Source organism: Alligator mississippiensis, chromosome 7 (genome assembly GCF_030867095.1).
Source record: "Alligator mississippiensis isolate rAllMis1 chromosome 7, rAllMis1, whole genome shotgun sequence".
Lineage (NCBI taxonomy): Eukaryota > Metazoa > Chordata > Crocodylia > Alligatoridae > Alligator > Alligator mississippiensis.
The window spans coordinates 13162604-13190584 of NC_081830.1; the positions used below are offsets into that span (position 1 = coordinate 13162604).

At 45.3% G+C, this 27981-nt stretch overlaps 1 protein-coding gene across 1 annotated transcript; it reads left to right on the forward strand.

Annotated features, from left to right (window-relative positions):
* Positions 1-210: 210 nt before the first annotated feature.
* TGFA (transforming growth factor alpha) lies at positions 211-27967 on the forward strand. The gene is made up of 6 exons (XM_006276192.4): positions 211-305; positions 7443-7496; positions 17602-17719; positions 19371-19520; positions 21679-21788; positions 23408-27967. Exons 1-6 carry the CDS (start codon positions 266-268, stop codon positions 23413-23415), a joined length of 480 nt encoding a protein of 159 aa, XP_006276254.1. The 5' UTR covers positions 211-265; the 3' UTR covers positions 23416-27967.
* The last annotated feature ends 14 nt before the right edge of the window (positions 27968-27981 follow it).

The window sequence follows — 27981 nt, forward strand, 5'->3', positions numbered from 1 at the left end:
CTCCCTGCCCCATCTGCTGCTCTGCTTCCCATCCCATGCCTGATCTGCACCCCAACCTGTGCACACCCTCTGCTTTGTGTCTGAGCTGCTGCTCCGCCCTCTGCTCCCCAACTTGTGCTCGATGCCCGGGGAGCCGGCTCGGGCAGGTCCCGGCAGCGGTAAGGTGAATCCTCCCCCATTTCCGCCGGCAGAGGCAGCGCAGCCCGCTGGAGCCCAGCCCAGCCCAGTCGGTGCCGGCGCGGCGCAGCGAGCGGACGCCGGCAGCATGGTCAGCGCGGCCGGGGAGCTGGCGCTCATCGCGCTGGGTACGTGCCGCTGCCCCTCGCCCCTGCTCCTGCTCCTGCTCCTGCTCGGGGAGCCGGGCACTGCTTTGGCCCGAGCTGGGAGGGAGCTGCCCTGGTCCAGGGGAGCACGGGGACCCGGTCCTGCCCAGCCCCTGCCCCTTGTCCTCTCTGCTGCACTGGGCCAGTGTCAGAGCTGCCTGAGGCTGTGCCCTGCCAGCAGGTGAAGCCGGGAGGCAGGCGGGCTGTGACTTGCTCTGTGTGGCCCCCAGCCCTCGGGGACCAGCCAGCCTCGGATGTCTGGGCGCCTGTGAGGTGCTGAAGCCCACCTCCCTGGAAGCAGAGCGTGGCATCCCTGAAGAGCGCCAGCCTCCCGTGCTTCCCAGGATCTCTTCGTTCTTAGAAAACCTACTTTGACCGAGTGCTGAAATAACTCTGGCTCCGGCAGCTGGAGAAGCGCTGCCTCACTGAGGCTGTAGCATCCTCTCCTGCTCTGAACAGCGCTGCCAAGATCTCTGCGCTTCCACCACTGCTTGGGAAGTTGGGCTGTACAGACCCCAAGACCTGCTCTGTTCCTCCGTCCTCCTGCAGCCATTGCAGACCTGTGCAGCTGTCCCCGCGGGGATGTTAGCATGAAGGCAGCTCTCTGTGCCCTTCTCCGTTGCCATATCTAGTTATGCCAGTGTTTTCTGTCTGTTGTCCCCAGGGCTGGCAAGCCCTGAACATATGGGCTTTGCCCTGAGCATTTGGCTGTGCATGCTTTGGCTTTGTGAGTTAGTTGAGAGTTAAAAGGGAGCTCCGTGTCCCACCTTGTCTCCGGTAAACTGTTCTAACAAGTGGTGGGCAGGGTGCTGATTTACAGAGGTATCAGGCAGAAGGAGCCAGGGCAGCTTGTTTCTGGACCCGGATGCCTGGGTAAGGGGGAGCAGTGAACTTGAAGCATGCTTGCTTAACGTTTTTGGTGAGATTTTGCTTTCTACTGAAACATCCCGTGTTGACTCTGTGGGCTCACTGGGTCTGCCAAACCTCAGGAACCAAGAAAGGGGTTGATTTGTTTCTTTGCAGATGAGGATGGTTGGCATCTCCATTTAATACCAGCGTGGGCTGCAGGTGCCCAGCACTTTTGAAAGCGTATGGCTGTCTGTCTTCACAAAAATATTTCCTTGGCCTTTCCATGCTCATAGATGCTTTGTGTAATGATAGAAGTTCCTAACTAGCTCCTAGGTAGTGTGTGGTAACCTTTCAGCTAGCAGAGCACTTAATAATTGCATTTTTAATGATGGGAGAGGAAGGAGTTGTGGTGGCTCTGCTGCTTTCTAGCAATGAAAACCTGGCGGGTCTGAGTTTTCTAGCAAGGGACACTCTAGCTTTTATTCCCCTTTAAGGAGAGGGAACTCATCTGTTTGAAGCAGATGAATCTGAGCCCAGAGAAGCAGAGAGTAAGATGCTGAAACGTGTGTGCCCCTGAATTGTACATGCCCCAGAGCAGGGTAACTTCTATCTTGATTAAATAAATAGGCAAACAGTCACAGCAAAAAGACTGAGGGGCACTGGTAGAATTTGTCTGCTACCTACTTTTCTCCTCATTGCAAATCAGACACTCTCTGCCTGCTAAATTTAATTAAGGCTTAATTCTGTGGGGTCGGTCCTGAGCTCCCTCAGCTCTCGCTGGCTTCAATAGGAAATTTTCGAGTGTTTTGAGTATCTTGCAGAGCCAAGTCCTGTGTCAGCTAGGAAAAGATGCACTGTTTCCAAAGGTAACCTGACCTGTTTGTTTATCGGACTATTATATGCAAAGTATTTGAATTCTTTGTGGAACTTCAGCCAGGCAGAACGTAATTCTTTGCATTACAGTCTGGCTATGCTGCTGGCTCAAACCCTCCTGCTCTTGTGGAAAGTTACGTTGGTTACTTTTGAAACCATTGTAACATGAGTTTTCATGCCTTTGAAATCGCAAATGTCCGTGCATGCGTAACTGGTCTTGCGCACAGGTCCGCTGCAATCTTTAGAGGAACTTATTTTTTCCTTACTGGAAGATGTTGATGTGTTGAAACAGGTCTGGTTTTGTGAACAGTTTTTTTGGTTTCTGACCCACTTCCTGACACAGGTTACTTGAAAGGGGATTAGCAGAAGGGGGTATACAATTGATGAACTATCCTATTTCAGCCCAAACGTCCAAATTGTCTGGATGTTTAATGACCGAGTTGTGCTGCAATTACAGGTTTTGATTGATCCCAATGAACACTTTTTCTCCAAGCTTGTTGGTTTTGGAAAGTTTTTTTGAGATGGATGTTTTTGACCTGTTTCTTGGTGGAGGGGAAAAAAGAAACCCTATCAGAATCTCAGCTTCTTTCTCTTCATGTCGGCATTTAGAATTGCAGCCCCCAATCCCTAGAATTTAATTCTTTTCTATAAGCAAAGCAGCCTCCAAGATGCTATGGTCAGTTATTTGAACAGTATTACCCAGGACTGCTGGGTTGATTTGTATTGCTGCTTTGCATCTTATGTTGTGTTTCAGTCGTCGTGTATACATATGTCAGTGTAATTCAAAACACATAAGGGCTTGTTTTTTCCTTTTAACTAAGGATCTGAGCTTTTCTGCACTAGTCTTGCCATATACAAAGAATGAGAGCGGGTGTACACACAATCATTTTCATGCACCAAATCTCCCTCTCTCCAACTGAGTTGCTCTACCGATTGCCTCTCCTAACTTTGCCTGAGTCTGCTGTATTCCTTCCTTGCATGTTCTTTGTGACGCCCTGTCATGTAATACTTATGGCAGGGAACAACTTGCTCTCTCAATAGTTATGCTATTTAATAATAAAGTGAGCGACTAAAATTATGTCATTTGCACACTGCCTGAACATCTGTAACTGGTTTCATTCCTAAGTGTGCTGGTTATGACTGCAAACCCCAAAGCTGAATTACTGAACAATATGTCTTCAATTGTGCAGGGCCTTTCTTTATGTTAATCTGTTAATCAATAGCTCCTTGCCTTTCAGTCCAGCTGACACTTGGCTTCCATCCGTTTGTAGGTTACTTGCTTCTTGTTCCAGGGAATAGTTTTTCATGAAGTGTTTAAGAAAAAAGACCCTGGAGTACAGAACAGCCACTGGGTGGCTTAATTAGCCAGAGTATGTTGTTTGATTATAATTAAAAGAGCAGGATGTTAATATTGTCCTTTACAGGGGAAATGAGTGAGGCTGTAATGTACTGAAATTGCACTGTTTGGAGACAGTAGCTCCATCTTGAGATCTGGTCTAGAACCTGTTTGGAGTGAGTTGAAAGACTTCTGCTGAACTAGGGTGTGAATCAGACTCAAAGGGTGCAATTCGCTCCTGAGCAGAATGTGGACGCAAGGTCAGTTAGCACCGAGGTTCAGAGAGACAGACTGATGAAATGCAAAGCCATGTTGCAACATTGCACTCTTGTTTAAAAAAATAACAGAGTATTGATCATGGTTTAATAGCAAAGGGTCAGTGAAACATAGGGAAAGAACACGTGGAGGTTTTTTCCTGTTGCTTGAGGCCCGTGGATGGGAGAGATGAAGTTGTTACTAATTTTTATTAGATGTAAGCCTCAAAGGTGTCTGCAGCCCTTAGCAGATTCTTTCCATACAGCACCACCAAAATACAGTCACTTTTGGGGCGGAACATGGCAGTTGTCTATCAGTGCTGTTCCATTTTGGAAAGAAAGCAAAGGACCCACAAAAAATCCTTCCGCGTGCAGGACAGTCAATAGCAAGTTTCCCAGAGGAAAAGCACAGGGCTCCAGAATGTATTGTGGCAGTTACTTAGTTAATTGCTTATTGATATAGGGCTGGTTCAGTTGTCAGTACTACTTGGTTTATTCACGGTCTCTCTCTTTCTGCTTGCCCTGTGATGAGTGTCCTCTCCTTGGGAGCCCACAGAAGGAGGAGGGTGTGTGATTCTTTAGTCAGAATCTCATGTACAGACTCATCCGTACTCAGTACAGGGAGAACCAGGTTGAAACTCCCTGCACATCATACCAATTGAGTTAAGTGATCTTCGGTTCCTTCTGGCCTGAGCTCCATGGAGTTTTGGATGACCGGTGCCAGCCAAGTCTTCATAATTGCGCAGGGTTCCCCCTTCCCTAAGAAGTAAACTCTTAAGAAGCTGGTCTGTTCTAGTTCAGTGGTGGGTTGTGATGCATATTCTCATGGACTCAGTATATGGCAGGGGATGGTCTCCTGTAGCCAGTAGCCATATGTGCCATCCCCTCCCTGCAGGTTATCAGTGAAGAATGTTACCTTTAGAGGCAGAAAAACCCAGCCCAATCCTTCTCATTATTGCAGTTGCTTCCTCGTCTCCAGGAGCAGACACATGGCTCTTCAGTGTGGATTCTGGGTTCAGTCTCAATGGGATAAGGATTTGCCGTGTACCCTCATGATGAAACCTTCCCAGGCCTTTGCCCATGGAAAGATGCAGATTTTAAAAGGAGCTGAGGGGAGTTAGGTGCCTGGATTCCATTCAACTGAATAGTTGGCTGAGCTTCTCTGACAATCATAGCCCTAGAGCTTCCTCTTCCAGCTTTGCTAGGTGTACCCACCAGGTAACACTCTCTTGAGCCCTGCATAGGCAATAGTGCCGATGCCATGGCAGCTTGCATTCCAGCTACCTCATTACACATGCCCCATGTTAAACCCCCACCAGGGCCAGGTGCTGAGTTGTTGCATTGATCAGACAACATTTGGGCTTAGGTAACCTAAAACCATATTTATTTAGCTGCCAGTCTTGGCTACTGTGAATCGGTGACCTCCAGCAGGGCGAGGGAACCTGGGAGGCATGCAGATGACAAACCATTTGGCTGCTGAGAGAAGGAAAACATAACTGGTGGGAAGACGATTCAGGTAGTCTCTTCAGTAAAACCAGGAGAATGAGCTTGTGGTTCAAGGCGGAGGATTCCCTGGCAGAGCTGCCCTTTGAAATCCTCACAGTTTTGTTCACATGCTCTATTTGCTATTTCCTCTTTCAGTTCCACATGGGTGATTTCTCACCATGGTACTGCCACAAAAGGGAGGGCACTAGGACAAGATCCAGGAAAGCACAGGCATAGTAGTAGTAAGTGCAGGCTTTGATCTCATTGACTTCAATGGTGCTTCAAGCAAGGGTTTATGTGGTGTCCTGAATTGGACTAAGACTGAGTTTGTATCGCCCCCATCTTTTCCCCCTCCACGTAGACCAGTTGCTGATCATAAGATAAGAGATAAGGTACTGGACTAGTTGGATCTTCATTCTGACCTGACTTGGCAATTCCTATCTCTCTATAATCACAGGGGACTAAAAACCCACAGAATAGTCTAATTAAAGAGCTGTCAAGAGTACTGTGTTCCAAGAAATGGCTGGAAGTTAGCTCAATATAAAGCATTTCCAGATGTGTGCATCATATTCAGCAGCCTGACAAATACCGCAAAGAGAAACCTCTGTGTGAACCAGGGTGGGATGGCAAATGGAGTAAGTTCAGACTCCTGATATAGCTAATGATTTTTGCCTGTCTATATTTGGTTACAGGAGCTGAGGCAGGGGCTCTTTTGGGAAAAAGAAACTATAGGCCAGCTTGTTTCATCTTGGGCAGGGCAATCAGAGAAGGGGCAACTGGAGGCATGTGGAAAGCATTCCTTTCTTAAGCCTGGATCTGCTGTTGGCATATTTATGTGTTGCAGCTTGGCTGCAAGAATATCTGGTGGTGATTTCTGGAGGTGTCAAGCTGTACGCAAGTAGTCAGGCTGTACGCAAGTAATACTCTAAGTTGAGCGAGTTGCACTAAGAGCAAATTTGGCTCACCCTGGGCATTTCCCAAAGCCAATGCCAGGAACCTAGTTTGTCCTGTGTGCTGTGACCAAGTAGGGATCAACTTATGGGAAAATAACAGCACTCCAAAACCCATATTCTTATACACAAGTGTCAAATCTGAGTGTGCAGCTACTTTGCACCTGTACTTGTTCTCAGCACCTCAGCTTCTGCTCTGGAGAATGCAGCTCAGTAAATCAAAATGATCATGAAGAGAGGCCCAGCTGAGTCCATGTGCCTCATCCGTGACTTGGTTATAAACCTTTAACTTGGGCAAGAGGCTCTGATTAACTTCTGGCTGTGATCTTGGTGGCTTGGACCCCAGATGAACAGCACTTTTTGCTCCAAATTTTGGGGTGGTTTGATCTGAAACTCACTCTTTCTGCAGTTCCAGAAAGCTTTCCAAATGCACTCTGCAGTTTTACTCTTGCTAGTCTGTCTTCTCCTGACTTAAAGCATGGGGAAAAAATTACCTTCAGAAAATACATATAGCTCATATAGGGCTCTTTTGCTTTAACTTTGTACAAAAACTAATTAGACTCTTTCTCTCTGGTTGGATGTGTATTACAGCAGAGACTTGTGAATAGACAGGGCTTACATTGTTACCACCACTTTGCATTTTTTGGTGCACAGCATTTTGTTCATCACAACCTTACATTCTCCACATCTTGTTCGTTCTTATGAACATCCATGAGTTACAAGTGGAAACAATGAGGAATTTGGTTAGATAAGTGGGCTTTCCAGTAAAGAAGGGCTATTTAATTTCAGACGGGGAATTTTCGGATAAGAAAGCTTAAGGTGCACAGAGTTCTGCGTTTGTGGATAACTAGTGATTGGAGCATGGGATGGGTTGGGAACTAGGATCCCTGGGTTCTCTTCGTCAGTTTTGAAACTTAATTGGCTGTTCCACTATGGTGGCTCCTAGTTGAAATGTCTTTGTTTTCTCTTCGCAAGCACTAGGCTAACTGGATATGGTACCTGGTAAGGCTGCTAAGGCTTTATGCTGATATAAAATGCTTTGAGATCCAGCACACTGAAAGTAACATCGCCACCCCTATTGTAGGCTCTGTTGCCCTGACAGACGGTTATGTTTCAGCTGATAGACCCCATATGTGTTACACTATATTTTTCTAAAGACACAGACTGCATGAACAGTCTTCCTCTACAGTTTATGAATGTATCCCAAAAGCTGCTGACTCCTTTTAAGCCTGAGGGGTCTCTTGCTTCTAGCAATGATTTCAGTTGAAAATGGAAAGGTCTTTTTGTGTGTGTGTGATTATTTGGGTGATTTAAATCTGCTCTTTGCTTATTGCTATTGCTTGTCTGACTCTTTTTTTTAATTTTCCCAAAGGTTTTTTATTACCTGTGTGTCATGCCTTGGAGAACACGACATCTGCCTTGAATGGTAAGTTTACTGACTTTGTGTACTGACATTAGACCTCACACACAACCCAAGTGGCTGTCTTCTGCATCTGTGGCCCAGTGCCAGCAGTTCTGAATGAAGTCTTCTTGGTTGGTTGTTGATTCAGAGCTGATTTAAAGGAAGTGAATGAAGAAGAAATTACTTCCCCTTCTCTTTCTATAGTATTGAATTTAAAGCCACTGGGAGAAAAATAATGGGCAGTTTGCATTAGATGGCCTGTTTCTTACCCAGCCCAAGAAGGGCTTAACTTGCAGCTGGGTTAACTTGCATAAAGCAGACAGAAGTAGGATATTCTTGCACCCTGGCTTATAAGCACACCCTACGTTGTACCTTCTGCATGTACACAACTCCTAGTCTTGAAGATCAAGACAGTGTTAGCTGTGGCCACCATCAAACCATACTATTGCTGGCCCTTCAGATCTGGTCACCCACCTGTCATAGGCCTCATACTGCTAATAGAGACTTTCTGTAGCTCAACCATTAGTAGCCTGTGGCTCAGTCCTGTATTGGATTTGTTGACCTACAATGCAAAGCACTTGGGAGCTGGTATCTTAGATCAGCAGAGGCTTTTGCTGTTCCATGGGCACGTGTCATCGTGGCTCTGGGGGGGTCTGGCCTGTAAAGCCCTTATCTGTGTCTGAATTTCTTCAGCGTTCCAGTGGAACGCTTGATGCAGTCTTGCAGTTAGATCTCAGGCTACGATTGCACAGCACGCGGGGATAGCAGATACATGACTAGAATGCCATGCACGAGGCATAGTCATACAGAACGGCAGTTGATGGAAGGTTGATAGTTTTGCAAGATCTACCTTATCACGCAAATACGCGCAGCATGGGTCAGCCAGAGACCAGGCCCTGCGTGAGATACTGTTGCTCAAGAGCAGACTTTCTAAATTCCCAGCTACTTCTCCATTCCTTTGTCTGTTTGGGATTCTTTCCCCTGAGAGGCATGGGAGCTAAAATTAGAAGACGGACCTGCCCTGTGAAAGCACACGTGTTACCTGCTCCCCATCTCCTGTGCCCAAGACACTAAGGCTTTCTTCTGTTCTGGCTTGCACTATTTCCTTGCTGGTGTGACTCCAGTTCTTTTTAATTTATACTGGCCTGGCCAGGTTCAACATGGCTGAAGTCATCTTTGCTTTCTTTCTTCTAGTGAAGTTGGAAAGAAGCATTTGAGGCTGGTGGGTTAAAGAAGTGCCTGCCTTCTTTCCACTGAGGCTGAATCACCCACTAGAAGAATTAATCAATGCACTTTGACCTTTATAGTAATGGCCAGTCAAGCTCCCCCAAAACGACCCTGTGTTTGCCAGATTCTAAGTATGAATGAAAAAAAGCTCCAGCCATTTCTCTGGTGTGCGTTTAAGTTGTGGCCAGATGTGGGGAGCAGAAGGAAGGAAAGAATTTAGCATTTACACAGGTTCATTGAGTCTACAACCATTTATGTTTACAGTATTTGCCTGTTGTCATACCCTAGTGACTCTGTATCCACTGAAGTTAAAGGCGGACTTTCCATTCAGCAATATTTTTGCCGAAGCCATTTTATGTTGCATGTGTGTGTGCAGGTCCCAGTGCAATGGGATGCTGCTTGGGGTATGTAGAAACAGGGTAAATAACTTGATATAGGTATTATAGGATTGAATTGCTATTCATAATCCCGGACTCAAGTCTGTCCTGTTGGGACCTTCTGCATTTCTTATTTCCTGCTCGTTTGGGGCTTTTCAAGGTTCTCATGTTGTGAGATGGATTGCTTTTCTGTTTCAGAGAGACCTTCCAGCTCTTGTGGGGTCTTTGTATTCTAATCAATGGGGAGTCTTAAGTGAGGTGCCAGTGCCTCTTTTTTTTCTTTTCTTTTCTTTTTTTTTTGGGAGGGGTGAGTGGGGAGGAGGGAAGGGAGCTCTGTTCAATGTATTGGTTAGCCTGAATTCCATAAAGGGATAGGAGAAGCTGTGAAACTGTGTGGGGTACATAATGGCCCAGAGATAAAAGCACAGATGGAGCTTGTCAGCAGTACTGTCCATGCTTAGATGTATCTGTCTAGTACTGCCCCAGGCCCGGTCCTTTCTAACAAAGTGTTTCATAGCTATTGGATGCTCAGCATTGGCACAGTTACAGTGCTATATGAGGCAAGTGGCCTTCCCATTAGCTTGTACCCTTGATCAGTTGATTTTCATGCATAATAAAGGCATGTGGAGTTGAGAGAAATGGCTTCAAAAGAGACCTTCCATGTTCAGAAGCACTTCTGTGATTAGCAGCTGACTCCAAAAATCACTAACAAGGCATGTGGAACAGGTGGAAGACTGTAGGACCATCTGCTTTACCTGCCTGCTACCATTGCCTTTTCTTATTAAAACAGTTAGGATCTTAACAAGCCTATCTGATCTTTTTTTTTTTTTTGCAGCTGACCTAATATGAGCCAACTGAACAGCCCAACCGGTTGATGAGACACGTAGTCATTTGCTAGTCAAATTCTCTTTTGTTTGTACTGACACAGTTCTGACACAGGGGAAAGTTGTTTGGTTTTAAATCAACATTTCCTCTTGAATGAAGGAAGTGTTTTTAGAAAGTTCGCTTCTGTTGAGTCTGTAAAAGGTTCAAGGATTTTTTTTCCCCCTTCCCAAAATTGCCAGTGCTTGCACGTCTTGGACAGTGATTGGACCTTCACTGTAATCCTGACCTCCTGATACTACTGCCACCAAAGAACAAAGGCGAGTAGCAACAGGGAGCTAATCTCCTGCTGGAACCTACTGGTAGCCAATACTTGTGGCTCAGCAGTGAGGATGCTGGCCGCTTCTTGAAGGGCCGATGGGAGTTATCTGTGTAATTACTGTTTTCCCCCACACCACAACCATTACCACAGGCACCCTTGACAGTGGTAGGTTATTGCTCCTGAATGTTATCTTTTAGGCAAGGATGTTTATTTGCATTTCAACAGATCAGTATACGTTGGATAAATCATTTCATTCATAAAACTGGCACAATAGGCATGGGATGCAAAACACTCCATCCTTCCTTCTGCTTTCCCCTGCTTCTGTTTTTAAAGTTCCTGTTTCACAGGGCCTGGAGTGGGTTTTATGAATGGAATGAATTGAAAGGAATAGAGGTTTTAAGGCTGCAGGCATGTTGGCGCTTTCTGTTTCTGCTGTCCTCTTTGGCTAAAGAAATGCAGCTTCCAGGGAGAGCACATGTGTCAGGGGCTTGTCTTGTATAATGATCCATTGCCCCAAATGATGGTACTTTAATGAGCCGGATGTCTTGTTTTTTCATGGTTACTTGTGTTCAAAGCAAAATAACTCTGGAGGGTTTGTGAAGGGCCAGTTGCTACATACCTGATTATTTGCTCAGCACCACGTTGAAAGACATTTGTGTCTCTTGGAAGTTGTATTTGTAAATACCGCTGCTGGCAGTGGAATAAAACCTCCTTTCTAGGTAGAGGAGATTGATGTCCCAGTGCAATAAAACCTGTGTGTAAAAGGAAAGCCTGTGCTTTCTGAGCAGAGAGGAGAACTCACTCTGAGTTAATGTAGCCTTGTAGTCAGACTTCTTTGCTTGGGGACAGACATGAGCAGTGTGAAAACTGAACCTCGTTAAGAAAAACAGTTTAAATTTAGAAAGAAGCATGAAACAAACCTCCTGACTTGTAGCCTCTCAAGTGCCCTGTGGTTTTGATCTCTGCAACTTGGGTCCTTTCTTTATGCATGTTAATCAAGAAGATCACTTTATTAAGGGGGAATAACCCTGCAGAGGTTTACATGGTAGAGAGTGAGGTGTTTCCTCTTAATCCTTGAGCGGTGAGATTCAAAGTATGTGTGAGGTGAGGGGAGAGGAGGGAATGGGTATAACTCTGGACTGGGGCTCTTGGTGATTCCTGTCCCTGCCACTGACTTGCTCTGTGATCCTGGGTACGTCACATAACCTCCGTGTTGCCGCAGTTACCATCTGGGGAAATGGTTTTTCTCTCCATGCCTTTGATCTTCCAGAGCTCTTCTGCATGTCCTGTAGGGTGCTTTGAAGCCTGTAGGCTGCTGTAATGCAAATGGGAGCTTTATTTCTTTGGCTTTCTGCACACAGTATTCACAAGAGCTCAAGTCTTGTTGAAAGTCAGGCCATAAGCACTTGGCAGCCAGGCCTCACTGGAAATCTGACCCAAATAGTATGCGAGGTATCAATAAGAGGTAAAACTTGCCAGACTTAATGCTTTATAGTAGTATTAGGGTGATATTGTTGCTGTGATTGTTTAGGAAAAATGCAAGAGGCAAGGGTCTTTGCAGGTAATAGCCTCTGTTGAACCACCTCTATAGTTAAGAGGGATATAGACAAACTTTCAAGTACCGAGTGTCCTTCCTCAGGTCTCTGAGAAAAAATCCGATGCCGTTTGAGTTGAATAGCAGATGGAACAAAAGCCTGTGCAATGCTCCTGATGTAAATAAAAACAGGGTATAAGAGACAATGATGTTAGGTGGCACCCTCCCAATTTGGGTCCTGTTTCTTGTAAAGGATTGTGAGACTTGGAAATCTGAGTCAGAGGCTTTCTAGGTAGTCCAGGCCCATTGATGTCAGCCCGCGCAGCTGCTTTTTGAGTGTGAGGAGTGTGTTGAACTCTAGGTGAAATCTGAAGTGCAAATTGACATATGGGTCACAATGTTTGTACATGCCTCTTATGAAACATCCCCCACCCCCCACCACCCACTCCATCTCCCTGGGTGATGTACGTGGATATACTTCAACTGAAGCCCTTAGGCCAGGGCCAATTTAGCAAGTTGAGGGTCCAGTCAAAGACAGTTTGAGATAATCGCTGTTTTACCAAAGACCTGAGGGATCGAAATGGCACCATTTCTTTGCCAGAATCTGTTGCACCTTAGAGAGAGAAACCAGAATAGCAAGGTTCCTTTTCTTGTAGGAAAAGCACTGTGCTCTTCTAAAGCGTCTTCCAGCAGCAGACTTGAAAGAGCTTTACACACATGAGCAGGTCAGTCCTCTCAACCACCCATCCTGAACCCTGTGAGTTTGTTAGACGCTCATTGTCAGGTAGGGAACTGAAGCACAGAGCTGACGTGGGATGAATCAGTGGCAGAGCCTCAACAAACCTGTCTGCTGGGAAAACCAGGCTGTGCGCCATGCAGATGCCTTGGGATGATAGAGGTGGAGAAATGGGGTTGTGTTCAGTGGCTGATTAAGATCTTGGAACAACAGTTTTCTCTCCACGCATGGCCCCTTGGAGTGCAGAAGACAGTGTGCTTCTTGTTTGCAGTGCCTTTGCAGTATGGAGCTGGTGACCTGTTTGTGGAACTTCCTAATAGGGAGAAAGCTGTGAAAAGGTCTTGAAGTTGCAGACAGGTAAATATCACTGCTGTAAGATGCATGGCAGCTGATAATGAGGACCACGGAAAAAACCCCACAGAGGGGAAAGGCTGCCATTCCCTGGTCGGGAAGTTGCTGGTTTGGAAGGGGAGGAAGAGTGTTCAGAGGTGGAGAATTTCCCTGGGTGTTTCCCTTGAAAATGGATGACTTGTTCTAAGGATGCTTGCCTTTGTCTGATCTGGTAAGGAGGATAGTGGGCTTTTATCAGCAGAGAGAAGGGAGCAATAAAAAGTCCTTTCTTTGGGCATGTGTTGAATTGGAGACAGTGGCAGGATACCCAAAAAGAAACATGGGAGCTGGGAATGAGAAGGGCCGCTCTGGGATCTGCCTATAAAGAGATGTGGGTATTGTGTGACAAGTTGACTCCTGGTTTTCACTGAACAAGCCCTAAAGTCTCACCACATCCATACAGCTTTCCAAAGCAGCTGACACAATGCCAGGTTTGGACAAAGCTCACAGTGTTTCATGGAGTGAAGCGGGCAAGAGGAAAAATGTGGGAGATATGTAAGGAGTAATCCCCAGAGGGTGAAATAAAGGCCAAAGGAAGATGGAGCCTTTCCATTAGCAATGTCTGTTCTGCATTGGCTTATGGACATGAGGTAGATACTCTGACAAGTTTCTGCCCCTCTAATTTATCCCTAATTGCTGCAGCAAGCACTTGGATGCTGGAAAGAGCTGAACAGCAGTGTAAAATGCCCAAATAAATGGCTCTGAAACCAAATTCTGACAGTAATAGAAACTTCATGCAATGAAGTCTTAACCCAACTGACATGTTTGTATGAGAATTGTGTGTTTGGGCAGCAAAACAGAAAATATTAGTTGCTTTGCAGATGCATCTGGCCCGTGTCCCAACTAGCTGCCTTTCTAGTCCAGAATTTTTTCAGGACACTAAGGAAATGAATAACCCAAATCCAATAGAAAGTCCGTGTGATCTGAGCAGCTGCGTTTCAGGTAGACACTCGGGTCAGGACTTCTGAAATAGTGGTTAAGGTTTCTTGGGCATGCCCCAAAAATCCCTTTGTGGCTTAAAAGGAAAAAATGTGGAGAACCAGAGTAAATGTAGTTGAGTGAGGTTCAGGTCTCATGCAACCAACCAAGAAGTTAAACATCCAAGCCACCAAGCCAGTTCTGGTTACTGCCAAGAGGGAAGGGGCTGAAATTTGATGATGGTAAAACAAAGGTGCTGAGTGGAGAACTGAGCCAATACAGTAGGGAGAGTAACGCAGGACCAAGCCTGGCTTGTTTAAAAGCGGTACACACAGTCTAAAACCATGGTCAGCAGCTGCTCTGCCTGTAAGCAGTGGGTGAGATGTGGCTCCAAGCACTTGCTGCTGGTGAAATCTAACTGGGAGGGAGTTCAGTCAGAGTGAGAGCACTGGGAATTTAGCACCTGGTTTTGAGTTTGCAAGTGCACGGGGATGGTTTCTGGGTCCCAAGAAAGGTTTTACCTACGTTCGTTCAGCACCAGTGCAACCAGTGCTACAAGACACAGCTGAGATAACTGTTTGGGGGCAAAGAAGGTGACAGCTAGCAAAGGTCTCAAGTAAAAAGTGTCTTTTGCTTTGTCTCCTACTTGAGGTCTCTGTAAACATCCTCTTGCAACTTTGCAAGACCTCGACAACATGTGCTTACTATAAAATAGGCACAGAGCTAATACGTTGAGTACATGTCCATGAAACGTGGATCTCTGTAGAAAAACATGTAATAGGCACTAAAAGGAAAGTGATATTACAGCCTTTTATGCCAGTCTGGTTCCTTGAGATAACTGATAGGAAACATTCCTCACACATAGAGGGTGTGTCTACATATGCACATTTAATGCACATTCGCCTGATTTAAAGTGCATTAAGGGTGCATGTCTATACGTACACACTTTAAATGTGCCTTAAAAGTTGCAATTTAAGGCTGTCGGAGCCTAAATTTAATACTTGCATAAAGCAGGTATCAAATTTATGCACAAATAGCTAAGTCACATTAGTGAACAAGTAGATGTGTTAATACACATTAATGCAGTGTGTGTCGATTGACTTGGGACTAACTCTGAGTCAGTCCATACATTTCATTGTGTATTAGCGCAGGCGCATGTAGTTGTGTGCCTAAATCACCTTGTAGGCTAATGCGCATTAATTTTAGGTGTACATAAAAGCACGTGTAGACACACCCAGATTGTCCCCACCCAGACTTAAAAACAGAGAAGAAATAATGTGGCTTGTTTTTTGGTTTATCTTTTAATTGGCAAAGATCAGCTCTTAGTGTTTTGGTTCTTGACAACAGTACACCTAATGGTATCTGACACTTTACTGTCTTGTCCAAATGTTCCCAGGCAGTTCTCTCAGCTTCTAGGAGTAACTTGGATGCTTTCCTTACTGCCCCAGCTTCATGGAGGGCTCTCCTACCATAGCCAGCATCCTGGCTGAAGCAGGCTCCAGTCAGAAGCCCATTCATGTTGCTCCTCCATGGATTTTTCCTTCTTGCAGTGCTCAATATGCTGAAGAACTGATAGAGACCAGGCCACTGCCAGCTTCACCCTCACCCTTTATTTGCTAATGCACCTTCCCTCTTGCGTTCTTCTGCTTGCCACTAAGGTGATGGCAGTGGTGATGCTTTTCTAAAATCCCTTGCCAATAATGAATCTTATTCCTAACCTGCATCTAATGCCTTTTTAAAAAGGCCCATTTGGGTCTGGCTGACCTTTTGTCTCAACCACAATTCAAGCTAAATATGCAGCTTGAGCTAAACACAAAGGTCAAATCTAGGCCTGAAGGCCTCTGGGTCCCAACAACCGAGTGTTCACTTAGTTCTGACTCCAAAACTAGGAAGCAGAGGTAGCTTCCTAGGTAGAGGTTGCAATTGACTCAAGCTTCATACAAGTCTTCCTGTCACTGTTCCCCAAAGAAAGTGTGTCCCATACTTTATTTTTCCATGCCTGCTTATACTGTGGGGAGGTGGGGGCAAAGAAATAGGCAGGGGTATCAGTCCCCAGGAGAACAGGTTGGGTTTTAGCTAGACAGTGGGGCTATGTATTGCCTAAAAGCTGGGCTGAGGTGAGTAGTTCTGCCTCTTGGCTCACATATCCCCAGGGCAGGAATTCCTAGGTAAAAAAAAATCAATGGTGTGAGATACACAGGAGAAGGTTGTAATAATCCCTTTTACCTTCAGGAAGGTACAAAAATCTTATAACCCGCTTAATGAGAGAACCCAGACTAGAAATCTGATCAGATCCTCCTACACAGCCATAACACTGGCTTCTGCACTGAATGATCATACCAGGTCTTTGTCATCTTTTCCTGCAAAAATAATTTTAACAAAGCCCTCTGTCTTGCTGTTCCCACTGATGAAAGCTCAAACCTTTTCAAAGATTATCTGTCTTGTTTTAATTCTCCCCAGGGACCCAGGCACATCCAAGAGATGTGGAACTAATTAACACCCTGCCCAGGCTGCCATAAATTCATGGAAACAGGAATTCGAGGGGGCTTTGAAACGATGGAGGTCGGATGTGCTTTATGCGAGGTCTAATCCAAAAGCAGGATATTTATTTTCTGTGTCAGCTGCAAATGATAATTTAAAACAGCACAGGACGTAATGGGAAACAGGGTAGGAATTAAACAGGGAGGCTTCATGCTCTCTGATGGCTTCTCTCCTGCTGCTTTGATCAGTCTTTACTGCCAGGATTGTGCTTTGCAGCACTTCATTCTCTTCAGCACTGAGCCCGACCCTTCCTTGAGGGCAACAGGTAGACCGAACATCTCATCGGACACCTGCTCTTATTGGTGGGACCTCGGTGTTGACTCCTTCTGGGAAGGCAGAAGGGATGATGCTGTGGGCCTGCCGGGGAAATCCTTAGAAGGGAGCTTTCCCCATAGGAGCCCTTTCCTGCTCTATTTCTCCCAGACTAAGAGTGTTAAGCATTAAGCTGTTTAGCAAATTCTTCAAGCGCCGCGTGAGTGGGCTCAAAGGTGACCTGTTGCAGACCCTTTTAAGTGAATATGCTGCTGTCTTATGTATTTTGTGGGCTTGAAAGGAAGACTTCAGACCTGGTTCAGTGGATAATCTCCTTTTTCTTTGTTGTGTCCTGTAGTGTCTCCTGTCGTGTTTCCCCACCTCTCTGTTCTGACAGATGAGAGGTTGAATTAAGGCTGGGTGGAAGCAGTTGTAACATCTTCTTGAGTTTTGTTTCAACCTGCTTTCCCCAAAACTCAAGCTAGCTGGTTGCCTTCCCCAGTACTTAACTCGCTCTAGGAATTAATCTGTAATGATTAAGGCTCGAAGGAATGTACCAACATGAGAGGAGCCCTGTAGAACTGATGGGGAGGAAGGTGGTGGTTACATAAGCTGCATAAAGGTGCCCGATTTTCTACTAAAATGAATGGGTGTCTGATACCTGACAAAAGCAATAGGTTTGACAGGAATTGCTCTAAACCTCTCTGGGGCCTCATAGAAGAGGTTGCCTCCACCACAGAGTTTTTGGCCTGTTCTGTAGACCTCTGTTCATAAGTTCTGCAGAATGATTAAAAAAAATAAAGAAAGAAAAAGCCGTGTGAAGAGCCTGCATCATCTCAAACTCTTTTCTCAGTGTTCTGCCTGGGTCAATAAAACTGCCTTTGTGGCCTGGGCTATTTAAACTTTTGCATCATGCAAAGCCTTAAATCAGAAGATGAACCCAGACTGGGCAAACACATGGAGCTGGAAACAGGTCTCAATATGATTTCTTTCCTCTGTTCCCTGTCTAGGTCCTCCAGTGGCGGCAGCAGTCAGATCCCATTTTAATGAGTGCCCCGATTCCCACAGTCAGTTCTGCTTCCATGGGACCTGCAGATTTTTGGTGCAAGAGGATAAGCCAGCATGCATGTAAGTATTGTGTCCGTTCCTCCCCCCCGACCCCGGTAAAGTAATTTGTGGGAGTGTCTACGCATCGCTGTACAGTGACGACATTGCTGTGGCACCATGCTTTAGTACTTCCCTTTGCACAATATTAGTGATTGCTGCACCATGCTGGTGGCACACGCTTAGATTTCCCAACTATGTCACCGTAGTGGTGCGCTATATCCAGGGAGCGCGCTGCTACAGTAACGTAGCCGGTGATCACGTGTAGGTTGCTACATGGCGCATCACTACATCACCATAGGGCAACATGTAGACATGCCCTGCGTGTCTGCAGATGAGAAGCCATCTTTTCAGGCAGCTGTATAGACTAATGACAGGAAAGCTGATACAAGTGCATGTTGCCTATGGCATTTACTTTGGGACAGAAAATTACAAACTGGAACCACATGGCTTGTGACATCATCCCTGGAATAGTTTTTCACAGCTAAAGAAATGACATGGGCTGCAATCTTCAGAGGCCAGTGTGAATTTAGAGCCTAATCATATTACGCTCCATTTAAAATCTCACCAGCATGGGTGGAAGAACAAGTAAAACACTGGGGTCATTGAAACCTAAAATGGGGATAACAGAGCTGGCCATCCAAACCTGGGTAGTGCACCCAATAAGGTCCCTCCTGTCTTGAATGTTTTGCAGTTCAGTTTTAGATGCAGAATAGAAAATGGATGTGAAATGGCTGAAAACAGGCAGTGCCCTTTGCCTGTTTGTTCTAGGAGAGCTGCTGGCAATAAAGGAATTGGAGCATTTGCCTAGGGAGAGGGACTTAAGCCTGGACTTCCCCTGTTAGGGTTACTGGGGGCAGCCCTGATGAAAGACCTTGAGTAGAACAGTCATGTACTGCTGGTTGCTAGTGGCTGTCCAGGAAGAGGAATTCCAAAAGCAAGGGAGCATTTAGGAAGCCATTAGAAAGCAGTAACTGAGAGCAGCTACTGAGACCGCACAGAGCCATCCCTGCCTCCCTGATGCAGTAGAAGAGGTACCCCTCTGCATCAAGTAGGGGTTATTCATTGCAAAAGATCCAGGCTTACCCTTCTATCTGATCAGTGCACAGACTTGGGACCAAATAGAGGGGAACATGAGACTTTTTATCTTAACCACAGCTACTGCTTTGGAGGCCCTGAGTTCTGCTTCCTTCCCTTGAGCAAGCATAAGCTCCGGCTATTCATACACAAAAGTCAAAATGTTCCAGCATGGGTGCATGAAGTTGAGGCTCAAAAGTCCTTGTTTATGATTATGTATATCACCAGCTTGATGTTTAGTAGCAATGAACTCCCCAAAAGTCCCATTGGCTTAAACAAAGAGGGTTTGCATATGCTCAGTATCTTGAAAAATCAAGCCAAGATTGATGGATTTTGCTGGCTTAACAGTTCTGCCTAGAAATTTAACAAGTCACTAGGCAAGTGTCTGCTCATTGCCTTGCCTTGTAGCTCCTGGTCAGGTAGATGTCACTCTGATTTCTGTGGGGGTGCTAGCCAAGAATGGGCTATAGTATTGGGCTTCAAGTGGGAATCTGACGTACTGTTAGTCTGTCTGTCCAAGGGATTTGGATTAGAGTAGGATTTGCCCCTACGCACATACAATTATTTTTTAGCGTTGAATTTGCTTGCTTCTCCACAGCTGCCATTCTGGGTATGTCGGGACGCGCTGCGAACATGCAGACCTCCTTGCCGTGGTAGCTGCCAACCAGAAGAAACAAACCATAACTGCCTTGGTGGTGGTGTCAGTGGTAGCATCAGTCGTACTTATTGTGGTGTGTGTGCTAATACAGTAAGTACACATGGCGTGCTTTCAGGGTCTTTAATTGTCTTGGCAGTGCTGAAGAATCCATGCAGATCTGGTTAGACCCCAAATCCCTGTCCAACTGGGCATTGGTTCTGCATGAACATGGACTCAAATTTGGACTCCCTTTCAAGCGTTGCTTTATGTTGTTCCCAATTTACGTTTGTGGGGGTTCATACTCATAGGTATCCAAGGTGAATCTTACTTGGGTAAAAGTTTGATTGCATGCCTTTCTTTTTGATACCTTACACATTACTGTGGCTTGTCCAGTTGAAATGGATAAACTTGAAAGCTAATGTTAAAGACTAAGTGTTACAAGCTTGTTCCCAAAATATGGGCAACATTAAGAGTTGATTTGGGGAAGATCAGTAGAAGGAAGAGAGCATAGTTTGTCATTTGAATACTACGGGAAGAAAAGGAGCTGTAGGTAACACACACTTTGATTCCTCACTGAATTCAGCCAGGGGCACACATTTTACGGCAGGAGCTGATTGGATTCAAGATGTAACTTTGCTGGGTGTATTCAGTGGGAGTGAATGGAGTTTGTGTTTAGATCTGCACATCACAGGGCTTGGGGCTCCATTCTTTTCCCAGTTGCAGTTGATGTAGTCACTAAGCAGAGTTCTCTTTTGCATTCCTTCAAGTGTTAATGTACCAGTGACCTCAACTGGTGTAGGGAGAATGCAGGTCTCTGCCCCCTGATTGGTAGAAAGCTTTGCCTTTTGTGAAGGTAATAAGGAATTGTATTTGTCTTACTGCATGTAACTGGAGCGCCAGAGAACAATTATCCTTGTGTACTCTGTTAGTGTCCTCCTGCCCTGAGGAATTAAGACCCATGTTATAATATGAGTATTTTTATTAAGCTAAAATTAGTGTCTTCACTTTGTAATTTAGAGAAACAGGTAAGTGCTACTGTGGGTGATTTCTTAAACTGAATGGTTTGCATTGTGAGGGACATCTCTTCACAGCCTTTTCTGCGTGTCTTTGCTCACCGTTCAGTTAGCTCTTGATCTCCTTATGAATGAGGAGTTTAAATGGACAAACCAGTTAGGATAGCTGCAATAAACTGCATGTTTGTCTTGCCCTAATTGTCAGTGTTCTTGTGGGTAATATATACCTGTAAATGGATCTTTCAACAACAAACCAATCCATGCAATTAAGCCACTGAGTACTCTTTGTTCCAAATACACTGCAGGTCTCTCGCCACCACTTTTCTGTGTGGCATAGACCAGAATTATTAATCTGCTCCTCAAATGTGATTGCTTCTCCCTGGTGCTAAATGCTGCACCCATAGATAGCAGGAGTCAACCCCTGGCCTAATGAGATTGGGAATGAAATAGAGAAGGCAGGCAAAGAGAAGAGGGTAGGAGGGGGATTATCTTTAGCCCTGTTTTACAGAGGAGTATCAGAGGCCCAGGGGGGTTGACTCAGGGAAATGTATAACTTTGCACTGAAACCTGGTGCATGGTTGGGTTCTTCCCTGAATGTGCAGAGGGGAAAACTGAGAGAGAACAAGAAATTTATCAAAAATCACACCAAGTAATTTCTGTCAGAGATGGGGATTAGAGCCCAAGTCCCAGGCAAGTGCCTTAAGCGCAAGACTGTCCTTCGGCTCTGAATTGCTTGCTGAAAGATCTCAAGGCATCTTCCATTAAGAGCAGGGCTTTGAGTGTCCAACGTTCAGCTCAGACTTCAGCTTGGGTAATTACTAGATCCAAATTTATCTCTGTGCTTCAGTGCAGCCCCGCCAGGGATGAGCCAGCATCATTCTGTCTGCCTGAATTTCCCCATTGCCACAAAAGCCTTCCGTCCCTGTCCTGAGACAATGCTATACTAATGGATGCTGGCCAAGCCTAGAGTGGGAATAGAATTACAGTGATAAGTGGCTTCTTTTGTGATGCTTCCAGTAGGAGCCATACAAAGTCGAGCACTGCCCAATTTGTAAGGAAATAAAGGCACATTTTGCTCTGTTACATGGGTGCACATGCAGTCAGTGGAGCTTGACCACAGGATTTGGCTCAGAACGCTGGTCTCTGCCCATTATTGCTAAACACTGAGATGGGTCCATGGTTGTCTCCTCCTGTGTCTGTGTCCAGGCTCTTGTTTGCATCCTAATGTCACTGCTCTCCCCTCCATGTCATTTCAGCTGCTGTCGGGTAAGGAAGCATTGCGAGTGGTGCCGAGCTTTTGTCTGCAGACACGAGAAGCCTGGTGGGCTCCTGAAGGGGGGAGCTTCTTGCTGTCATTCAGAGACAGGTAAGGAGGAACCAGCGTTACATCAGGGGTTTCCTTCCACGAGCTCCACCCCAGAGACTGCAGTTCTCATGTGTCAGAGCAGAGTCCCAGCAGGTGAGAGGCAGAGGATCACTTGTCTGTTATTTACTGACCTATATATTACTGGAAAGGTACGATGTCTGAGAACTGGATCCCCAGTAGCTGTAAAATCACTGCCTCTGAATTTGAACAGGGGCCAAAGGATGTTGCTTAAAAAGAAAGTACAAGCATCCCTCCGTGATAGAGGTCCTCACAGTCTGAGATGCTGGGACTTGAGTCCAGAGGTCTAGGAAGCCAAAGCCAGGACAGAGGGGCTTGAGGCTCACCAGCAGATGCTGTACCAGACTCCTGTCCTCTGTGAACAAGGCCCAGAGTGGGATCTGCCACCTATGCTCATGCCATAGGCCATGAGAGGAAGAGCTTGAAAGTTTCATGGCAATCAGTCACCCTCTGCAGCTCTTTGGAAATGTCCCTCTATACATTGTCTTTCTAGAGACAGCCCAAGTAATCTGTAAGGTGCTTTTTTTGGATAGGGAGTGACTTAAGCACACCATAAAGTGACTTTATAAACCATATCCTTGACTCATTCTGGTTTCCACATCTGCATATAAACAAGTCCTGTTTGTCGCCCTAAAGGCCCACTGACTGCAAGGTATATCCTGTGACTTTAGACTAAATTAACCCTTTGAGGAGCTCTGTAAAAGCTGCTTCCACCTGGAAGATTCAGTGCCTCATGAATTGCCTGTGAATGTGGCATTTTTGTACCTAATTGTGATAGCTTTTGAGGTCACATATGACATATTGTCTGGACAGAGGCTGGAACTCTTCCCAATCTCTTCCTGTTTGTCTTTAATTTTGTCTTGCTTCCTAATTTATTTATTTTGAAGTTGGCCTGTATTCTTCATTCATTGAGAAGGACTATGAGTTATGCAGAGAGCTTTTATTCCTTATTGCCAAAGGGTGTCTGGCTTATAGGTGAGTGAGTATATTTACAAAGGCAGCTTACAGGTCTGTCTTGCCTTTAATTTATAGAGTCCTCTTACGAGCCAACTGTGGCAGTCTTAATAGCTGTGAAGTGCAGATGAGGCACTACATCACTCAGAGTCGTTTACTGTATTATCGTAGCATCTGGCAGTCTTAATCATGAATCAGGATTTCATTTGTGCCAGGTGCTGCACAAACACAGGACAAGACCATACAAGAGAACACTTTGTAAACCCATAAAGAGGGGAGGGAGCTCTTATAGCTACATTCAGTGCTGTGACAGGCATTCACAAATTAACTTTTCCGACTAAGCAAGCAGGGAAAACTAGCTTCCTAAACTCCCCTGCCCTAAATTATCAGATGTGACTGAGTTGGTGGCCTTGCAGGGACCTCATTTTCACCTCCACCCCTCCAGAGAGTATTGAGTAACCTTCTGTGAAAATTAGATTGGTCTCAAAATGTCACAGGGTAACTGCTGGAATGGGGTCCCCAATGTGTGTTTGCAGTGTTACTCACTTGGTTGTCTTCTGCTAGACTAAAGCTCAATTATAGGCTCTGCTAATTCCACTGAAGTAATTTAGAATTCCCTTGTGTGTTTATTTCTTGTCTCTCTGCAGTGGTCTGAAGGGGACTAGGATTTTACCGACACATTAATTGCCATGGCCAGATGGAATTGCTGTAGCATAAGAAGGCCTATGCTATTCCGGAGAACTTTTTTTTTCCCCATGGAAGTCAGTGCTTTGAGAGGGATTAGCATTGAGCATTTTCTACCTTCCCTTGAACCTTCATATGCATCCTGTATTATATGCTGAGCTTTCAGAACCTTGCAAAACCAAGGCCACCATCTGTTTGGGGCTATGCAATGTGGAGTCGTGAAGTTAATTAGAAGACCACATTTTAACCATGGACTCTTAAAGACTTTTACAAGAGTTCAAAGACTTGGACATGGGAGCAGCACATGGGTCAGCTTCATGTTTACGTAGATATGACAATTGTGTGTTGGGGTGGGGTTTGGCACCAGTGATGGAACAGGAGTGTGTGCAGTTCAGGTTGGGTTGTTTTCTTGTTTTTTGTCCCCCTTTTTTTTTTTTTTCCTTCACTCAACGCCCTGTTGGTATCTGTCCTGCTCTGAGACTCTGTGGAATGGATCTGAAGGCTGGGTGTCTGGTTCATGCATTTGTTACAGCTTGAATGTGCTAGGAGTGGTGGCATGTTGGTCTTTCCAGAGAAGAAGCGGTCATTTCAAAGGAACAGGCTGACTTCAGTTCCCTTTGCTGCTGCCACCACCTGCCAACAAAGTCTGTGGACGATGTGGGACAAAGTGGACAAGCCAGGAGCACCTAGTCTCGTTCTGACCATCAGTTCCTTTTGATAGTGAAGGAACCTGCTGGAAGGGGGGAAATGGCATTCAGTCAAGCATGAAAGAAAGGCTTCCAGGCTTGACTTCCATTTGCATTTCAGATCCAACAGCAGAAAGTTTTGCAGGTCTTTGGGGAAGAGTGGGTTGGGTTTTTTAATGTCCTGGAAAGTTGAAACATGGGGGACACACATAATGGCTGAAGTCGGGATGTTGGGAAACTATGCATTTACAGCTTGGTCCAAAGCAAACTGAAGTTTTTCCATCCATTTGAATGGGCTTCAGATCGGGACCTTTAGACACAGGCCTGTTGCATTTTTTTCATTGCTGTCTGTTCAGACTCTTAAACACCATGAAGTTTGGAGCCTGTCCCTGCAATTTCTTCTATTGTGGGAATAGACTTAATTCATACTAGTACATATGAGGAGTCTATAGCAGAACTCCAGTGGGTAAAATGAACCCCAGGTGGCTCTGCCCTGAGATCACAGTTGGGCCAGGTAGTGGGAATATTGCATGGAGCAGGGAATCTGCTTATTAAAAAGTTTGCAAGATCACGCCTGTCATCAATATGTCTGAATCTGCAAGTGCAGTGAGCTGCAGCGTGGCCACAAAAAACTGACCATCAGGTGGGCAAAATAGTCTTATTTGGCACAAAGTTTACTTCACAAATCTGCATAGCAAGATGCAAGACTCAGGACAGATTCACTCTTCCTGGTGGAAACTGGGCCTGTCTTTATCACAGACAGCCCTGGTAACACCTGCTCTGAATTGGGCTCCAGATTAGCAAGTAGTTTAGGAGCAGAATTATGCTCATTGTCTAGAAGCAAAACGTTAGGGGAAGAAATCTTGCAAGCGTTAGTCTAGTCAGCCCCTGGTAGGGAAAAACAGGTGCAATTTGTGTTCTCTCTCTCCTTCTCACCTCTCTCTCTCTCAAAACCCGATGAAAACCAGCATTTTCTGTTTTCAACCCCCACAAAAAGCCAAGGGTCTTTGGAGGCTGTTTTCCTACAATGAAAGCTACCTGGTGATTGGCACCAACGCAAATGTTGAAGGTGATTAGAGAATGGTGATCATATCTATATTGCTGTCTTAACGGAGGCAGATCAGCTTGTTTGAACTGGGCCGCTCGTTCCTAGTAAGCCTGATGGATTCTTCCACTGGCCCTGGTTCTGGAACCTAGGAATAATTTCAATTGATTTATGTGTCATGCAAGCTTTACCTTTGGATGTTGAGCTCCTGAGGAACTTGATACCCGTGGGTTTCTCTCATGATTCCTCCTCTTCTTCCGCTCCCCTCGCCTCCCCTTAAGCATGCAGAACTCTCCAGGGGAGTGGGGGCTCTGCTCCCTTTTCGTGTTTCACAGACTTTTTTTTTTCCAACTTAGTCTCATGGAAGTTGCACATTTAGGTACTGGATCCTGCCAGGTGCTGGATACCTTGTGTTCCCACAGACTTGTGAGAGGTTCTGGGCACCTGCAACATCAGGCCCTTATTGCCTCTTCTGTTTTTTATTTCGAGAACAAGACTAAATAATGAATCATTTCCCCTAGTTGAATTATTTAAGCCTCTTCATGCCATGATGCACACACCCATCAGGGCTGTGTTCCGCTTTATTTCACAAGCCTCCTTCACTCATCAGACCTGTCCCTGTGAATGTGAGAGGCCCTGAGTTCTCTTCCCTGCGCCGCTGTTCCTATCACATGATGAGGTGAAGTCCTTTCTCAGGCAGATGCATTGGCCTCTATGTTGGGAGCACCCCAGGAAGCTCGCAGAAAGCCTGACTGGATCTGTGCATTTTGCATGAGGTTCTGACATGCTTGATGTCTTCCTCCATATAAGAGTTTCCATGCTGGCTGCCATTCGGCTGTACCAGCTCAGATTGTGAGCATGTTATCATGGCTCACAAGATGGACCACAGCATGGGCATGTATTTTGGGGAGTTCAGGGTCTTAGACCTTGACCTTTCAATATGTCTCTTAAACTTCCCAACTGCCTCTTGTTCTGACCTGCTAACAGGAGCATCTGTGTATCCACTGGCCTTAAAAACAGAGGCCTGAGTCTCCTCCAGTGCAAATGAACATACTTCTGTTGAAGTCAGCTGAGTTGCATCAGTTCACATTGGCTGAGGATCTGATTCAGCACTGCTTCCCACCCACCTCTCCTGGCTGTTCATTTAAAGAGAAATTAATATATATAAGGACAGAAAGGAGAGTTTGTAAGCTATTTCTCTGATAGTCTCCTTGCCATTGTCTGATCTTCCAGGATCTCCAGGCTTTCATGCTGATACCTAAATAATGTGACTTGGTCGGATCCCACTTCATTAAGATGGCATGCAGAGAGGGGAGGTTTTAGAGGGCTTCTTTTTTATTTCACTGTTTGCAAAGAACCTATTAGAAATACAGCTCTTATGGCAGCGTATGTTTGGCTGACATTTTAAAACTGAGATCAGAATTGCCCCTTTCCTTCCCCATAATGGCTTTTCCATCTACACCTGGGTCAGGAGTGCAAGAAAAAATTCCTCCTTGATGCCAAGTTGCAGCTTAAATCTACTGAAACATTTCCAGGATGAAAGGTGTTAACATCACACTCACACCTGAAGCTCTCACAGCTGGTGCATGTGGAATGTGAGGAGGAGGGGTTGATACACTGTGGACTTTTGATAGCAGGAATATCAAGGTGGTGCCAAGTTATGCTCTTCGTGAAGCCAATGGCTCTTTCTTTCAGTTGACTCCATTGATGCCAAGAATTGGACAGATGCTTCTCAAGGCAATTTTTTGGGACTGAGAGAACCTTAAGCTCTGTAGCAAAAGGCTGTGATGGCACTAATGGCTCCTTACTCTGTGAATGTGAGCATTTCTGCAGACACAGAGAGGAAAGGCTAGCTCCATTGTTTTACCATTAATGTCCATGGGGCCAGGATTTCACTCTGAGAATGTAGGGACAGAATGAAGAGGTGATGCTCTGTTGGCTTTGTATGAATCAAAAGTAATTCCATTGGGGAAGCATTTAGAAACAGTCGGAGCCATCCAGATGTACAACAGTGTAACTGAACGCAGCATTAAGCTGCATTATAATCAATCCATCCTAAGAAGCAATGGTGCTGGAATCAGAGCTCCACTGTATTGATTGAATGCAGTTGTCAGTGGTAGGAGTTTTTCACAGGCGTGAAAAAATGCTGAGCCCTCAGCTTTGTAGATCTTGGGGAGCTAGGTGTCTTGCCAGTATTTGTGCTTCTGAAAATCACCCCAGTTTCTTCTGGATGAAGCAGATTCTTGTGCCAGTAGTTGGGCTATTTCAGCTCCAGGCCCTTCATTGCCTGGAGAAGCCTACTTGCATTTTTCCCCAATGGTTAGATATTTTTACCTCCCAAAATAGTCCTCCACCCAAGTCCGTTTTCAGCTAAGTAGCCTAGAATGCTTCAGAAACTTGAAAGACAATAGGACAAGTACTCATTGCATGGACCACACTAATTTTCTGGGGCAGATAATAACTTTTTATTAATAAATAAAATGAACTTTAATTCTAGGAAGCCTTCTTCAGCTGGTGCTCTAGCCTCCAGTGAATTGTTAACTTTTTTTTCCTTCCATACTTTTTGACTTTATTATAACCAACCTGGAGCTTTTTTTTTTTTAGTCATGGTTATTCTAATGTCTTCTGTATATGTTGCACTGAAAAAGTTAATATTTAATGTTTTAATTTATTTTGTGTGGTTAAATTAATTTTGATTTCTGTAATATGTTACTGTGATTGGCTGTTCTTTATTTCCCTAATACCTGAATTATAGTTATTTAAGTAAGTGATAAAGTACACGTTTTTCAGAATTTTTTGGGTCATG

Coding starts and splice junctions, on each gene's coding strand:
- TGFA (XM_006276192.4), top strand. CDS start 266: ATGGTCAGCGCGGCCGGGGAGCTGGCGCTCATCGCGCTGG. Junction 17,720..19,370: donor GAGGATAAGCCAGCATGCAT/GTAAGTATTGTG, acceptor GCTTCTCCACAG/CTGCCATTCTGGGTATGTCG. Junction 19,521..21,678: donor GTGGTGTGTGTGCTAATACA/GTAAGTACACAT, acceptor ATGTCATTTCAG/CTGCTGTCGGGTAAGGAAGC.